The sequence below is a fragment of the Cantharellus anzutake genome, assembly GCF_015039405.1.
Source record: "Cantharellus anzutake strain C23 chromosome Unknown EI90scaffold_80, whole genome shotgun sequence".
In the NCBI taxonomy this organism is placed as follows: domain Eukaryota; kingdom Fungi; phylum Basidiomycota; class Agaricomycetes; order Cantharellales; family Hydnaceae; genus Cantharellus; species Cantharellus anzutake.
Genome location: NW_024067030.1, coordinates 1 through 16,076, shown reverse-complemented (window position 1 = coordinate 16,076; position 16,076 = coordinate 1). Strand labels below are relative to the sequence as shown.

The following is a 16,076-nucleotide window of genomic DNA, read 5'->3' as shown; positions in this document are numbered from 1 at the left end:
GGGAGCATATCATCAACCAGGTAACGTGAATAAGCGTAAGAATTGGAAGGTGGAAGCTGGCATCTTTCCCGAGTCATGAGCGGATGGGATATGAAACACAAGGTCCATGAAGCGATGTACACGGAAACGTGAGGCATCTGTCGAAAGCACAATCCCGAAAAGCGCCGACATGCCAAATTCAACTGGAGCCAGCACCTCGACCATCCATCAGCATCTCCTTCAACCATTGAACCTTCTCCTCACCCCTTCGACATCGTGCCCTGAGTTCATCACGCTCCTTCTGAAGTTCGGCCACTTGAGCCTCGAGCGAGCGGACATATTCCAACTTTCGCTGCCGACTCCTACGTGCCGCAATAGTATTAAGTCGTCGCTTGCGGGCTTCGGGGGAATCAGCCGCTGGGACGATGCTTCCGTCCTCCGCAGTGATCAGATACTGTTGGTCGTCAGATTCCACAGATCCACCCCTAACCATCCTGTCGTCCGAGTCACCCTCATACAATTGGTTATGCTGCGGCAACAGAGAGGGAGTTTGCGCTTGGAGAGGGTAGGAGTCAATATCGGATGTGATGCTGCCTCTTTTCTGCGGAGTCAGAGAGGAGCCTTTGTGTGTGAAGGGCTTAGGGGGAGGTATATAGTGGGTTGGGGTGTTGATCAGAGTCATGCTATTCACAGAGTTGGGCGAATACCCAGTGGCCTCTTTCCGCAACTTCCTAGAGGGTTCCACGAAAGCTCCCATTCCAGGTAATTCGCGAGATCCACATGCGTCAACCTGGGGGGTGGGCTGCAATGTGCGCGGGGAAACAGGAATGCTATCTGGTATTGCAGAGTGGTAGTTGGGCGGCTCAGTCATACTGTTGGCAGCTCTGCGAGGTGGCGGGGGGGATGGGTGAGATAGGGGCCCAACGATGTTATCGATATCCATAAACTTAGAGTTGCGAGCAGGCTTTCGTGGGGCAAGGACCGGCGACAACTGCAGAGATGAATTTTTCAGAGCGTCTGCGCAGATATGGGGGAGAGGGCCGGGTGTTCAGTAAAGTGCCACGGACTGGATGTTGGGAGGAACTGGTCCTTTATACATTATCAAGGCTGCATTGATCGGGCAGAGCGACGGAAGATCAGTTGAACGGAATTGATTCTTGATAACGGAGTCGCTTAATCGAACGCTGTGCCACCAGAAATTGTCTCAACACAATATTCTTTTGCCTTGCAAGCTGTGGTTAAGCTCCTAAGTTATCCTGGGGGAGGGTGCGCTGCATAGCCCAAGCCCTAGGCTGGAAAAGCAGAGGTGCGAGTTCTGTACAGACGGTGCGACGAACTTGCAGGAGATTCTGACCCGAAGGCGCACGCAAGAAGGATGGAGCGTGAGAAATGCACAGCCCAAGCGCCGATCAGCTGTGATAATCTAAACCAGATTGACTAGATATGAATCAATAACACGGAGCAGTGTGCGAAGATCGGAGCGCCAATAGTCCCAGTGCCGTAGAGCGTGTCGTCCCAATCTAGCCGGGGACGTTTGTGGAGGACAGGTTGTCCAAATAATCAGAATACTCGGGAATAAGCATCACAATCGTGATGATCAGTCGTCGATAGTTGGTGAATATGCCATACCCCCTAAGCGCAACAGAATGAACAAACGAAGGGCATGAGATACCGTTAAGTTATAAGCTTGAGGATACTCAAGGGCTCAAGTCGAGCAGGCACTTGGCTGGATCCCCTAGGTAATGTATTTCCGCTTCAACTCAGAATTGTGTTCCACATCTGTCCTTATATTAATTGCAAGGCATCGAAACGGTTTTGCCTCGCACTAGGCAACTGGGATTTTAATGCCACACGCAGTTTAAAAGGTGCAGGAATGCGAGATGATGGGGAAGCCGGACCCGTTAAAGAGAAGCTAGGCCTCGTTGTCACGGCAGTGCGGCTCTTTACACCGTAGCGTACATGAGATACATGATGAGTTTTCTGGTTTGATCCTCGAGTCCGGTGATGTCAGGTGAAGCCGGGATGCTCGTGACCATGTTGTCGGGTGTTGGCGTCGACCGACCTTCTAACTTTGGGACACTCAACGAATGAGCTCGTCAATGTCCGCTGTCTTTCGCTTTGTTTACTTCCTAGTATTATAGGCTGAGAGATGCACATTGGATCTTTAGACGAGACCATCGAAACCTCAGTCCATTCCGAAGAACGCTTGTGCCCAAGACGAGCTCAATCGGATTCCACGCCGCCGTCTTCCAATAACAGCCGAACACGTTCACTTAAATCGCGACCTAATTACCCTGACTCGTGTCTCACAGACTGTGAGGCCATATTTCTGGTGTGGCGTCCGGTGGTACTTCCAACGCGTCGAGCCATATCAGAACATGCCGACACAAACGACCCTTCCCCGAATTGTTTCACGGACCAAGGTGCATTCTCTGCCCTTTCTCTATACACAAGTGTTTTTGTTTGACCTATTGAATGCCTAGAACGCCAGAAATCCTTATTCTTCTCCCGTTAACTTGTCAGGAAACAGCTCGATCTCTTCCTCCTCCACCCTCGTCGATCCCCCATTGACAAAGAAAGTGCCTAAGGAGTTGCCGGGCATGAAAGAACCTCCTTTAAAGCGGCCGAGAGCTTCGTCATCCGTGCCGTCTACTGGACTCAAGAAGCCCAAACCTCCATCCAGGCACTCAACACAGTCCCAAACCGTCATGCAGGCAAGGCCACCGAAGGACTTTTTAGCTAAAAGAATCAGAGCCGAGTCGTCAGATTCAGTACTTGATAACGCATCCTTCAACACCCCAAATCCAAGGGCACGAAAGCATGCCCGCCGCGCGTCACCTTTCACCCCATCAAAATCCACGGAAGTTCCCTTCATGACATTAGGAAATCGTCAATTATCTACGCCTAGACGAATGTCGCCTCCAGTGATCGACCTTACGGTCTCGTCTTCTCCTGAAAGCCCATCGGAAGATCCAATGCTACTGGTTGGTCGCACCACTCGGAATGGAAAGGGGCATGATGTCGGGGAATCGTTCGGTGTTAGTGTTGGCGAACGCCATCGTCCACGGAACCCCTTCACCCCCCTATCGAAGGAACTGAAAAGGGAGTCTCCGTCACCTTCTCTAGTCTCTTCTCGGCTATCGAATGCCCCACCTCCAAAGGATTCATCCGGAAACCACTCTGACGCAGGAAGCAATGAACAGAATGATGCTGACGTTGGCTATCTAGATGAGAACTATGGTTTCATCGGCGATGTTTTCGAGGTACCCACACATCGAGGCTCTCCTAGTCCTGAAACACTGTATGAGCGCAGTTTCACGAAGCTCGGCCAGCGCAAGCCCACCCCACGCCGCCTTGTTCTAGAAGGCGAGGGAGATTTATCTGCTATGGCCAAAACTATCTATTACGAGCATGATGACGATCAAGTCGAGGCGCCTTCTCCTTCACCAACCTCCAGACGACGAAACCGTGCTCGTTCCTCCCCTGACGCCGTGACTCGAGGCTCACCCCGCTCATACCCTCGTATTTTGGATGGTTTGAATGAGGATGTACAAAATCAGGACAGCAATGATATCGAGCAGCGGCCCGTCGACGAGGCGGAATCAGATAAGTCCGGGTATGTCCATGATCCCATAGGTTTTGAAGTCCTCGAAGAAGAAACACCGGACAACAGTGAAGAAAGTGCTCATGATCGGAAGGAGAGACCTGATCAGGAGAAATCACCTCTGATCCCTCCACCTCCCTCTTCCACGCCCCCCTTGCTGGGGGATCGGTCGCGGGTTCAGGCTCCTACCAAGGAAGAAGACGAGGATGACCCTTGGGGAAAATCCCTCGACGAGAGGCAGCCAGAACTGGAAGCAACAATCACGGCACGCTTTGATCCTTCGGAAGAATCCCCAGTTAGCCAAGTACGCTTCAGCCGCGGTCTTGAAAATAGGTTTCGCGGTAACCAGATACCATTTTCGTCCTCACCGATACAATCAGTCTCAACTCAGATGGATTCTCCTAGTTTTGATCGCATTCAAGTTGAACAAACAGTAACATACGATTCTATGGAAGACGATAGCACCCTCGATTCCCTCATTCTTCAAAGTCAACATTTTGGCGAGAAAATATCTGAGTCACACCAGACACCGAGCCCCCCAAAGGAGAATGTCATATCTCAACAGCCTAAACAAATAGTCCAAACTCCTTCATCTCCACGGCTTCGTGCGGCTCAGGTCCGAAGCGAAACTCCCCGTGTCGATCGTATACCGGCCGGTTCACCGTCTCCATCTCTCCCGCTGGTTCCTATTACATACCCAGAATTCGATGAGGCTAGACCTCGTGTCGTGGATAACTCGACTGGTGCCTTCAAGATCCCAAGCATACGAATAGGAGATCATGATGTGGAGCTGGAAGATGGAACTGAGGGAGAGGGAGAGGAGCAAGATGACACCCCCATTGTCGAGGTGTCCAGTCTGGATCCTAAAGCAGCGGCGCGGGCGGCTATGATTCTAAAGATGGTATGCAATGAGAGCCCTACATTCTCACTTTCTTGGGACTGAGTCCCTCCTCCCCCAGCACCATGATTACGTCCTGGAAGATCAACAAGGTCTAACAAAAGGCCACCTTGGGAGAGCTCGAAGTCGTCAACGCACCTCTCCACGTTATTCTCCGTATGGGACCTCACGGTCTAGATCAAGATCACGGCCCCGTTCACAGGATCCTAATTCATCCATGGTATCTCTACCTGAACTCCTTCAAGAGGCCGAGGAAGAGGTACTGAGTCTAAGCATGACCATGAGTCCCAAGAAGTCTAAACCGACTTTGCCGCGCACTTATTATCCTGGTTCGAAACAATCACGAGGATCCAAATCCTCGTCCGTTCCACCCCGACTTCTCGGCCCGCCAAAAGGTTGGTGCAAAGATGACTGGAAGAACATGGAACGTGCATTTGTTAAAGAACGCAAGATCATAGCTGGGCGCAACGGGTTTGAGTCGAGCAGCCAAGTAGCTCCCATGGATGTTGACCTCGGTGATGTCGTCGATCGATTTGTCTCGAGCAATGAGTTTTCTGCACGAATTCGTGTTGGACCGGATTTTGAACGGTACGAATCATCAAGATGCTTTCTTTCCTAACTTGCATTGAATGCTTTTGTTAAGGGAGACTTTACTGCTTCGCGCCGCTGCTCTCCAGAGACGTCTTATGAAACCTATTACCAATAACCGATATGAGACGCCAATAACCCTTTCAAGCCTCAAGGTCCCTGAGACGCCGTCAACGTTCGGAGATGACTTTGACTATGATCGTTCATCACCACAAAGCTCACTAAAGCGCTCCACCTCAGTTCAATCTTTGCCACCTTCTCTTCAAGCGCCGCATTATGCACATTTGCACAATGAGGCTGGCACGTCTCGTAATACCACAAGAGGTGGTCATCCTCTACCGTCGTTGCCCCCATCGCGAAATGTCTCAAAGAGCACACCAATTGTAGCTCCCGCTATCGCGGAGGAGCGGGAGCCAGCTTCGCCTTCCATTACGTCGCGCCTTCTTAACTATGTGGGATTTAAGCAAAGTTCTGCCACACCCCACCCTTCAAACCCAGGGACTCAATTATCATCGGATGGCTTCAAAGTGCCCAGGGAGCCGGTGTTCCTGCCCACCCCTGCGAGTCTTAGCACTGGTCCCCAAATGGTGCAGGTGCAATACAATGGACCCATCACGCTACCGGAACCCCTCAGGAGAGCGTCAAATGCCCCGATGAGGGATCCTTCTGTCCGACTTTCCAAAGAATATGAGGAGTATCCCGAATTGCGACATATTGATCCTTCACCTCCAAGTACGACATCGCCTCCTGGTATCCGTCTCCGCAGCGTTGGCTCTAGTGGATCCGTCAAAGACCTTGTGAAAGGATTTGAGGATCTAACGCAGAAGTTTGAAGACCAAGTGAGGAGCACCCCCAGGCTGCCCCGAGGAGCGTCCTTACCGATTCTAGTCGGCCGACCCCGAGCAACGAGTACCTCGCAATTTTCCGTCAAGTCGTCCTCGTCTACCGAGTGGACTGGGAGTTTTGATATGAATAATTCATTTGATCAACCTGGTAACTCGAGTATTGAAGATACATTCGACCAATCGCGAGAGAGGCGAGATGAGCCGCTAAATCTCCCCGCCTCATCGAAGAGAGCAACCGATGAAGACGCTTTACCAATTCCTAAGCAGAAGCGCGTACCCGAAACCGCACCACCCAAGAAGCGACTATCATTCCTTTCATCTTGGATTTCATCTTGATGGCCTGCCGGTACATCTTGTTTCTTTGCCTTTTATTGACATCGTTCCTTTATCTGTTCCAATTTTGTGTATCATTGTTACAATAATGGATCATAGCTGCATAGGAATTCAGCTTCCGTAGTTTATAGCGGGAATCGAATCCGGTTCTTGTCAGTCAACTATCTCAGTCTCAGCGTAATCGACTTTCAAATCTCGGCCCCAGCGTCTACCATAGGGGTGTACAGCCCATGCTGTTCGCCAAGGATATAGGTGAGTGTCATGCGTTCGAAAATGCCAGTTGGGCCGCCATCGTCCAGTTCCAGCTAATCAAATATTTCAGAGATCGCTTCACTTGAAGCAATGTTTATGGATGAATTAGAGATGTACTCACCAGAGATATCACATCTTCAAGGCTAAAATGAGAAGGACATCAGAACCGTCTAGCAGTCTCAAAAAGAAATGTGGAAGTGCTGACAGATGTGCTTGACCCACACTCATGCCCTGGAAGCCACTGTATTCTACTGAAACAATGTGCACATGAAATTGGTCTAGAAAATGAATAAATGCTCAAAATCAACAAGTCCCTCATTTGTCGAGGGGACTCAGCTCACAGTATGATGGCTGATAATGAATGTAGAATCGAAGTCCTCCTTTTGGGACGCCCCATTTCTCCGATGCCACCCGTGTAGCTTCTTGCCTTATGCGTTCTAGCATAGGCACATGTTCCTTGCGCAAATCACGAAGGGATCGAATGAGAGCCGACCTTGCAATCGCCAAGAGATAGAGCGATCCAAGGCTTTTACGATCCCATTTCATGTCCGGGAGAAGTACAAATCCATGGATAGGAGAAGGATCTTCGAACAAGATATCCTCGGTTTCGGTTATATGGTCTAGTATATTTTGAACCCTATGTGGGAAATGGTCCATCAGATCAGTCGGGCCTGGATTCCTTATGTGCACCAGGGTGATTACCATTGTGTTCGGGATTTTGGAAATGCGTCAATAAAGGGTTTCGTCACCTTCTCATATAATTTAGGCGTCTCGCTGATCATAGCATGTTTCTGAGAGCTATACTAGGCGCATGAATGGTACCAGGCTTGGTAAGTGACGAAGGATTCATCGTTGGCCCCTACCTTGCGGATGTGCACGTCGGTGGCTGGGGAAATTACACTGATCTTGACGTCTGCATCCAAATATGTCCCGTCGGCACTCCTTATCCATCCTAACATCCAGGCGTACTAATTCTAACATGGGCTATTGGAGCTGCGCTACTGGAAACGGACTCACGATGTCATTGACTTCTGTTAACTGAATTTTCGAAATTGCAGGAATGATTGAAGATGCATTGTTTGGATCAAAGGCCGTCTTCTGCAAGTTGACGATTGACTGTACGGGCTCGCTGTCAGGATCTGACGATGGCAACTTGCCAAGAAGAGAGATTGACTTGAAGACGGTATCTTCAAATGTATCGGCGCATCAAGAGAGGAAATTGAAGGCATATCGGCGGCAATCCACAATACCGTCGTTGAGCACCCTAGTCAGCGTGAACTGTTTCAAGTGTTCCAACTCAAAAGCGCCCATCGTCTAAAGTCCGGAACCTTCCGAGAGAATCTGCTTATAAATTGCTTTTTTCAAGCCAATTTTTCTTTCACATCTTCCTAGTGCCTCTGGGCCCGCGCTACCATCCAAGTTGAAGCTGGGATACGGAAATCCAGCCCCCTCCGGTTTCATGATTTGGTGTGTTAAAATCGCCCCTTCTTTCCTCTTTCCTATCGACGTCTCCCATGATGAGGGACCATAACCTGGTCCGTCCGTGTTTCTGAGTAGAGGCTTAAGACACCTCGCTAGATCTTTGAAGAAACAAATACACCTGCTGATTTATCACAACCCTCTGGCTTTTTTGACCCATCTGCTGTATCTATTGTCTGACTCATTTTTTTAGATGCTTTTTAACCCTCAAAGTTACATGTTTATAAACCACATATTTACATAGCCGTCAAATGTCAGTATAATGTAAGAGTCTAATATCAATAAGTGGATGCGTATATAGAAAATGAGGTGTTCAGTGAGGAAAGAAAAGTCCTCATAAATCAGTGCAGAATGAGAGAAAATTGGAGCGTGAACAAAAACAAAAGGCAGGGAACTGGGGGAATGGTAGTCATCAAGGTCATCAGGAAATGTTGAACGAATCATGTGTCCTGCCGCAAAACAAGTGTCTTATTGTGTCCCAGTAATCAAAACATTCTCCATCCACCGGGGCTTGGCATCCCAGGACTCCGGAAAAAGTTTGTCCGTTGGAAGAGCGTGCTACTCCCCATAGGCGTGCTCGGGGCATCACTCAGTCGCGCAAACTCCTCCGCCACATCAGAACTAGGATCATAAGGATCAGGACCATCATCATCGGCGCCGTCACCGTCATCGTGACCTTTACGTCCCGTAAGACGCGCTGAAGAAGTCGGAGTTCGGAAAGGGGATGGAGGAAGGAGCGAGCGTTTGAAATTCGAGAAAGAGGCTGATTGAGGGGATAGATGAGATCGATGCATAAGCGGCGTTCGAGCTGGGGAGAAGCCGAACATATCTCTCAAGCTTCGTTCACCTGGGGAGATTTTTGGTGTTGAATGCGAATTAGAATCTCGTTGGGCTCGTTCCTCACTGGATTCGCCATCGTGGATGGGTTTGCCCCCCCGCACTTTCGGTGGAGGGGTCAGGAACGTGTGCTGTCGGTGACTATTGTCAGTTGAACCTCCGGGCACCTTGCGTGGAGGAGGGGTTGTCGGTCGGACGAAAGGTGTCATAGGCGCTTTGTGAGAGTTGAGAACAAGATCATGAGATGAATTGCTCTTCCACCCCATAGGGGTTTTTGGTTTCGAAGGGGCAGCAGGTGACGGGATTGACTTGTTCGCTTTGTATTCCAGAGCGCGATAAATCATTTCGGTGGCTGACCGAACTGACGATAACCTTCCAGCCTTAATATTGGTTGTTGGCGATAGCGGTGGCGAATCAGGCGGAGCCGGCCGCTGTCATGTGTGTTAGACGCTCAGCGTGTCTCATGCATCAAGAAACTCACCATCCTTGGCCCTGACTCTGGCGAGTCATCATCCATACACGGTTTCTTCGCATTAAGCTCAAAGCTAGGCTGTAATCTAGGAGGAGCAGTGTTCTCATCAATGGCATTCCGATGTGTCTCTGCCTCCATGATGAGTAAACTTCCATGTGATTGCGTCCCTCGATTGCGTCCCTCTGAAAGTTGGATACCACTAGCATTGGATGCAAGGGCTAGCTTCTGATTCTCTGGTGTTTGGATAGGTGGACTCGATGAGCTGGCATTCGGAGTCAGAGGAGGCGGTTGAGCCAATCCACCAAGAGTTTGCTGACCCTCATTGTCACTGCCGCCTTGCCTATCCACAGTGCCAGCTCCACTATCACCACAAAGCCCCAACTCCAACTCCTTTGGGAGTGCCAGATCCTCATCGACGATGTCTACCCCAAAACCCTCATCATCGCTGCTCTGGGCCCCATCCGACATGAAGTCGTTCGGTAACTCGATATCATCCCCTCCATACATGCTCGAGGCGCTTGTGCATGCACTACTCCCACTCCGACACCGTTCAATTTGTTCACTTACAGCTTGGAACTGGGCAAGCAAAGCCTTCGCACTCACAGCATCATCCTCGTCACTGTCATACTCCCCCTCAGGTTCTAGCTCCTGCAGGAATGTTGATGGACTGGAGATAGGTGAACTGGAAGGAAGTGGTGATGAGGGTAATGCCGGCGATGAAGGGAGCGATGAGGGGGGCAGAGGTGAGGAATCCAGCAACGGCGACGCGGGAAGCGTCGATGAGGAAGGAACCATTGGGGAGGAAGGTGACGACGATGGCACAGGGGATTCACCTCCCCCTATACGAAACCCCAAGGGTCGGTTCTTGGACCGTGATGAACGGAATCTACCCTTATCCACAGCAGGCGGTGTTTTCTTTTGTCGTGCGATCGTTGGAGGTACATGAATAGGACTTGAAGAAGGTAGGTGCCCAGGTGTGGATTCTATAGTGGGTTTTGTAGGTGTAGTCTTGGTGGGTGTGTGTGGAAGGAACGTGGACAGGTGTTTGAGGTTTAAACTCGCAGGAGGGAATCCAGGTGGCGTCGGCGTGATTGTTGTAGTTGCTGAAGGGGCCTTCGGCAGGACGGATTTCGAGGCTTTGGTGGAACCGGTTTTTGGGACAGGTGGAAGTGTGGCTGGTGGTAACGCAGGATCAGCTGTTGACGTCGATGTCGTGGCCGAAGAGGATGCCGCAGGAGAAGATCGGTTATCCTTGGAAGAGTTCGGACTGGGCGGACTGTTTGTGACGATGGATCCAGGCATGGGAGCTGTTGTTATCATATGTGGGTTGCCGGGGACAGGAACCTGGAGCGGTGCGTAGGTGTAAAGCTGCGAGACGACACCATGAAGAAGCGGGCCAGGTGGCACAGCGTAATAGAATAACTGGGGAAACTTCAAATCAGTCGGACCAGTCGCTGCTGCCACAACAGCCCCTGGCTGTAAGACCGCGGGATAACCAGCAGCCGTGTAGAATGTTTGTGGTGAAACGTGTGACGTAGCCGTTGGTGGGCTCAACTTGGGCTTCTTCGACGACTCTGCCTGAGAAAACCTCAGATCAGCTGCTTCTTGCAGTTTCCGTTTCCGATTGTGGGCTACGCTGCCCTTGCGGATATAGTTCCCATCAGCAAAACATTCCAAATCTTCCTCTTTTATGGCCCACAAACTTCCTTTGCCGCGCTTGAACGTACTTCGCTCAGTTTTATAGAAGGAGCCGTTCAGTGAAAGATTATGTCGAATCGAGTTCCTCCACCCGGGCGCATCCTTTTTGTAGTAAGGATAAGCCATCGAAATGTACTGGTAGATTTGGTTCAAAGAAAGTTTCTGCTGTTTAGATGCAAGGATCGCCTGCCCGATGAGGGCGGCGTAAGACCATGGTGGCTTCTCAGTGGAGCGGGGGCCAAGAGGTAAGGTGAAGGGGCTTTCCCCATCCTCGTCTGACTCTGCGTCAGCCTCACGACTGGCGCTCGTATCATCAGGTTCTCGGGTTGATATGGGGATAGTTGTCAAGGAGGAAGGGGTAGAAATAATGGAAGTAGAGTGACTGGCGGAGCTGCCAGCGATTGGTGCAGCTGGGGACAATGTGGATGCCGTGGGAGCGGACGAAGCAGATGAAGTCGAAGTATATACAAGACGTATTTTCTTAGGTCCATTGGAGGAGGAGATGGGGCCTTGTACGACTGTGTAGGGGGAGACGCGAGGCCGGGGACCGGAGGATGACGTGGGTTGCGAAGGTTTCAAAGTGCCCTTGGGTTTGGGCTTTAGTGCATAAACACGCGTCGTCGACGCGTAAAACAATTCGTCAACCGTTCAGAGGTGTTACGAAGAGCTAACACGACCTACCTGTGACGTGTCGCCATAAAATGAGGATGTTGGGATCGACGCGTCAGATGAAGCCTGAGAGGTCGAAACGCGTAGAGAGCGCTTGCGAGTGTGTGGTGAAGACTTGGCTGGCCGAGTCTCTCCATTAGAGGTGTCGTCGACCTGCTCCAACACGCCGGAAGTCATCTTGGGAGGGGAGGCCACCTTGTTGGGGGTCACTCGAGACCGAAGTACTCTGGATGAACCCGCCAGGGAGGGAGTTGTCTGTGTGCTTATACCTGCTCTTCGACGCGTCCTGGAAGAAGGGGTATGGGGTGAGGCGTTGCTGCTGTTGGACTGCATTGCCGAGGTGGCAACGGTCGATTGAGATGCAGTCTCAGCAGCGGTTTCGATGGTTGATTCTGCGGTAGACGCAGAGGTAGATGTAGTGGATGGGTCTTCTAGCGATGGAAAGGTGGTTTTAGAGAGGAATTCGCGCATTTCTTGTGTATGCCTAGCCAGCTCTTCTGGTGTCATGTGGAGAGATGCGAGTGCCTGAGACCGAGGCGAATTCGTCGCCATTTCGCTCAGGAGTGTAAGAGCGTCCGACATTGTGGCGCAAAACTTGCAGCAGTGACTCCAACAACTTACTGCCTCGTATTGCGCCAATGATCAAATGGAACGCAGACGCCGTGGCGGAGAGCGAACAAGTCAGCAACGAGACAATTGACGAAACTAACGCGGCAATACCCGAGGACTATGATGTTCACGCCTTCATCGATCCCAAGCCATTAATGTCGACAGGTGTATCATCGATATAACAAAGCAGCTCGTACACTACTAAAGTATTACAACCCACCCAAGAAAAATATCCACACAAAAAGCAGTCCAATGATTACACAACCAGGGCAATAAATCACTCTAAGACCCACCGCGGCTCATCACGCCGCTGGTGCACCAGCAGCCTTGGCAGCCGCTCTCCGTCTCTTAACAGCCCGTCTAATTTCACCAAGATCGTGGTCTATTTCCCCCTCCTTCGACCCGATAATGCCGGCGATCGCCTTACCAAGCGTCAGCTGCGGCTCTTTACCACTAGTACGGTTGAGGCGCGGCTTCCGGCCGGCGCCGGCGCCGGAAGAGTTATGTGAAGATGAAAAGATAGTGGAATTGAGGGAAAGGGGGAAAGGTGAAGCAAGATCATCGGGTGACAAGCCATATGGAATAGGCGCTGAGAGTACGAAAGGCGGTTTTGGCGTCGTTGAGCCTACCGGCCGGGACAAAACACTTGCAGTTGCCTCTAGCGATGATTCTGGTTCGCGTAGTAAGCCAAAGAATGAGATGACAGAGTTCGGGATGAGCTTACCAACGACGACTGTCCCGTCACCGTCCTTCTCTTCTCTTGCTCTCCTCCGGCGCTCCTCAAGTCCCTCCATGACCCTTTCTCGTAAACGTGTTTTGCTTCTTCTGAATTCTTCCTCGATTTGGTTGACCTCGGCCCTCCATAGGTTTTGGATACTATCAAGTGCATATTGACTCTCTAGCGAGATTGCATCAAGTAATGCTGCTCGTTCGAGGGCAATTGGGTATAAGCGAATGGCGTAGAAAGGTGAAGTGCTGGGTGATTGATGGAGTCGTCTAGAGAGGTTTGCGAGGGAATTGAGACCCGACGTATATACACTGGAGGGAAGTAAGATATAAGCGACACTGTAAAACAGAAGGAGGGAGATATTGAAAAGAAATGAGCACGCACTCGTCACGTCGTTCGAAAATGTCGCGCGAGTATTTTGCTACCCGGTCTGCAACTTCTCGTTTTATCTTGGACGTCCGCTTCGGATCCGGTTCCGCTGTCCCAGCACGCTGCTTATGGACCCCTCCCCCATTCCTATCCTGAATCTTGCTCGACCTACTGGACATAACTGCATACCGACTGCTCGAACCGCCATAACCAGATCTGTCCACATCCATGGGCTGAGCATAATCTCGTGTCAGGGGCACCCCATTGCTCTGTTGTTGAGCAGTATACCGACTTGACTTGGAAGATACACCGTTAACGCTGCCATTACGCTGTCGATCAATATATTCGCGACCCGCAGGATTCATGGACGGCGAGTCATCGTCCATCATGGAAGAAGGTACTTCCCGCTCGCGTGGGCCCCGGGAGGGGACATATACATCTGTGTAAGGGTCATCTATCGATGGTTGGTGTGCCCGTGACGGGTGTAAAGAGTGGAGGGAAGAAGATTGTGGTGGCATGGCATGGGTAGAGCGGGGCTCGGAGCGATGGGGTGATACTTGGCGACGTGAGAAGGGGAGTGTAGCATCATAGATTGGGTTGGGATGGTGACGATGGCTTTGTGGATGGTGTGACGGTTGGCGGTAGTCGATATCGTGTGCAGGAGCGAGGGGATGTGAACCCCCACCTCCCGTTGTCCGAGGCTTTCGCCGTGGGTTGTGGGAAGACGTGGGGGGCACTGGAAGTGGCGGCGGCGGTGGTGGGTATTCTGTGGGGTTTATGTCGCTAAACTCAAAGATGCCTGGCTGAGGCGGCATGGCTGCCTGTGCCTTCGAGGTTTGAAGACAGGATTAATTGCGCTTTTCCGTCCGACTTTGTACACACGTGATGAGAAATGGCCCTGGGAAATTCAACTTTCAACACGTGCTACAACTTCGAAATAATGGCCGCCAAGATGAACATATCACTAATACCACGTAGTGTTTTCGGGTGTGTTCTTGCGGTTAAATCCTCCCTGCCGTAGTTCTTTGAGATGTTTGAGATGGTCACTGGAATGGTGCTACGCTCGCTAGGCCACATGGCCCCTTGGAAATCCGCTTTCCTCCGGCTCAAATTTTCTCAAGAACTCTTTACTGTAGAGCCTGCTCCGGCTCAACGGATTCTCACGGCTTCAGAATCCAGCGGCCTCGAGCCGACGCGTCTATCCTGCTGTCACATCCTCTCCCCCAGTTCCCCTTTCCTCATCCTCACGCAGTGATTTACTATTCCAATAGTCACGATTCGAAGACTTTAGCAGAAGCTGGGATCTTGCCTGTTAGAATTCTTGGTATTATGGCGTACGCTATGACCCACTCACGTTTGGTGATGTTGAGTCGTGTGGCGTCTTAGATTTTCGCCTATTGCCTTTCTTGGTGACATCGGTGCCAAAGTCAGTGCGCATTCATAGTGCCTGACTATAAAAACCTAATTTTTGGAACAACCCAACCTTCCCTCAGTTCACGTACAATGGGAATGAGGTGAGTTGGTTATCTCTTGTCTATCTCGCACAAATGATCAAATACTTGTACACCAGCGATCAACTCGCTAGGTGATTATTGTCCAATCCATTCTAATTCACGTACAACGGGACTGAGCGATAAACTCGCTAGTCTTCTATTTTGTCTATATTGCCTAGCTAGATTCGAAGTACACAGTCGAATTGCCACTGCACCGGACCATCAATCCGAAATGGCAATAGCATCCTCCAACTGGAATATTTGCAATTGTATCACAAAATTGATATTCGAGCAGAAGAACGCCCGTCAGTGAACTAGAGTCATTTCAACAATTCTAACTGGTGAAATTCTGCGGCTCTCTGGTTCCGGTCTGAGTAATGCGCTCGCGCACCGGACACAAAGCCAACTTAACATCCAGTCACTCAAAAAGCCAGCCCACCCTCACGACAGTTCGGAGGTTCCTTCTCATACTTTAACCCCCCCCCCCCCATGACGCCGCTGAGCACATCTACGGTGGTTACGTGGCTGGCAATACTCAACGTGATGTTTGTCCCCGCTGAACAGCTTCGGCTGGTTTTCCAGGCAACTGATTCATCTTCATCCTCTCTTGTCTCGTCCAAATAGACTCTTTGGAATCATTACCATCCAAACGTACCTGTACTTCAGACGATTCAAACCAGACCCTCTACTGATTAAGGGAACAGTGGCGTTCTTAATGTAAGTGTTCGGTCGGCTGCGGGAAGACTGATCGCTCTTAATGGTTCAATGCACACTTTCTCTCGGTTGTTCTCAGTCTTCTGCAAGCATTCCAGACGTGAGCACACTCCGACGCTGTCTTTCCATTCTTTGAATTGTGAGCCCTGGTCAGAGGGTGTTCTTTGTATGTCATCCACGCCAGGATTATCTGCAACTTTGGAGTCCCGATTTTTCGCTCTGACTGGTATTCCTCTGCTTATATTCAAGTTTCACCGTCACTCACCTTGTATGTGCAGGGCCTCAGCCATCCATCAAACGATCACAGTTAGGGTTCCTGTCACTCCAATGAAGATATCTCTTCACACATATGCCGATGCAGGTTACTTGTGCAGCGATTGTCCAAATGTATTATGCATGTCGTTTCTACCGATGTGAGTAAATCCTGACATTACCCTCAACAACTGGTACTTGATATCGCATTCCAGTGAGTCGTTCAACCTGGCTCTCGATCCTTGTGGTATGTTCATA

General features: G+C 50.6%; 5 protein-coding genes across 5 annotated transcripts; 1 reads left to right on the top strand and 4 right to left on the bottom strand.

Annotated features, from left to right (window-relative positions):
- Positions 1–178: 178 nt before the first annotated feature.
- On the bottom strand, positions 179–922 carry EI90DRAFT_3020335 (uncharacterized protein; the record flags this gene model as incomplete). The annotated part of the gene is made up of 1 exon (XM_039057500.1): positions 179–922. The coding sequence occupies one exon, from the start codon at positions 920–922 to the stop codon at positions 179–181; it is 744 nt and encodes a 247-aa protein (XP_038910543.1).
- Positions 923–2,357: 1,435 nt separating this feature from the next.
- On the top strand, positions 2,358–6,250 carry EI90DRAFT_3131715 (uncharacterized protein; the record flags this gene model as incomplete). Its single annotated transcript, XM_039064415.1, has 4 exons — positions 2,358–2,402; positions 2,463–4,484; positions 4,543–5,069; positions 5,125–6,250. The coding sequence occupies 4 exons, from the start codon at positions 2,358–2,360 to the stop codon at positions 6,248–6,250; spliced, it is 3,720 nt and encodes a 1,239-aa protein (XP_038910542.1).
- EI90DRAFT_2977947 (scavenger mRNA decapping enzyme) lies at positions 6,200–7,823 on the bottom strand. The gene is made up of 8 exons (XM_039055925.1): positions 7,750–7,823; positions 7,517–7,686; positions 7,363–7,467; positions 7,202–7,302; positions 6,841–7,136; positions 6,705–6,777; positions 6,621–6,642; positions 6,200–6,552 (listed from the first exon to the last, which is right to left on the bottom strand). The coding sequence occupies exons 1-8, from the start codon at positions 7,808–7,810 to the stop codon at positions 6,436–6,438; spliced, it is 945 nt and encodes a 314-aa protein (XP_038910541.1). The 5' UTR covers positions 7,811–7,823; the 3' UTR covers positions 6,200–6,435.
- A 3,081-nt stretch (positions 7,824–10,904) lies between these two features.
- EI90DRAFT_2806969 (fork head domain-containing protein) lies at positions 10,905–11,222 on the bottom strand (the record flags this gene model as incomplete). The annotated part of the gene is made up of 1 exon (XM_039053524.1): positions 10,905–11,222. A coding segment is annotated over one exon (318 nt), but the record flags the coding sequence as incomplete, so codon positions are not given.
- Positions 11,223–12,409: 1,187 nt separating this feature from the next.
- On the bottom strand, positions 12,410–14,255 carry EI90DRAFT_3079435 (uncharacterized protein). Its single transcript, XM_039061833.1, has 3 exons — positions 13,375–14,255; positions 12,988–13,301; positions 12,410–12,933 (listed from the first exon to the last, which is right to left on the bottom strand). Exons 1-3 carry the CDS (start codon positions 14,172–14,174, stop codon positions 12,566–12,568), a joined length of 1,482 nt encoding a protein of 493 aa, XP_038910539.1. The 5' UTR covers positions 14,175–14,255; the 3' UTR covers positions 12,410–12,565.
- Between the last annotated feature and the right edge of the window lie 1,821 nt (positions 14,256–16,076).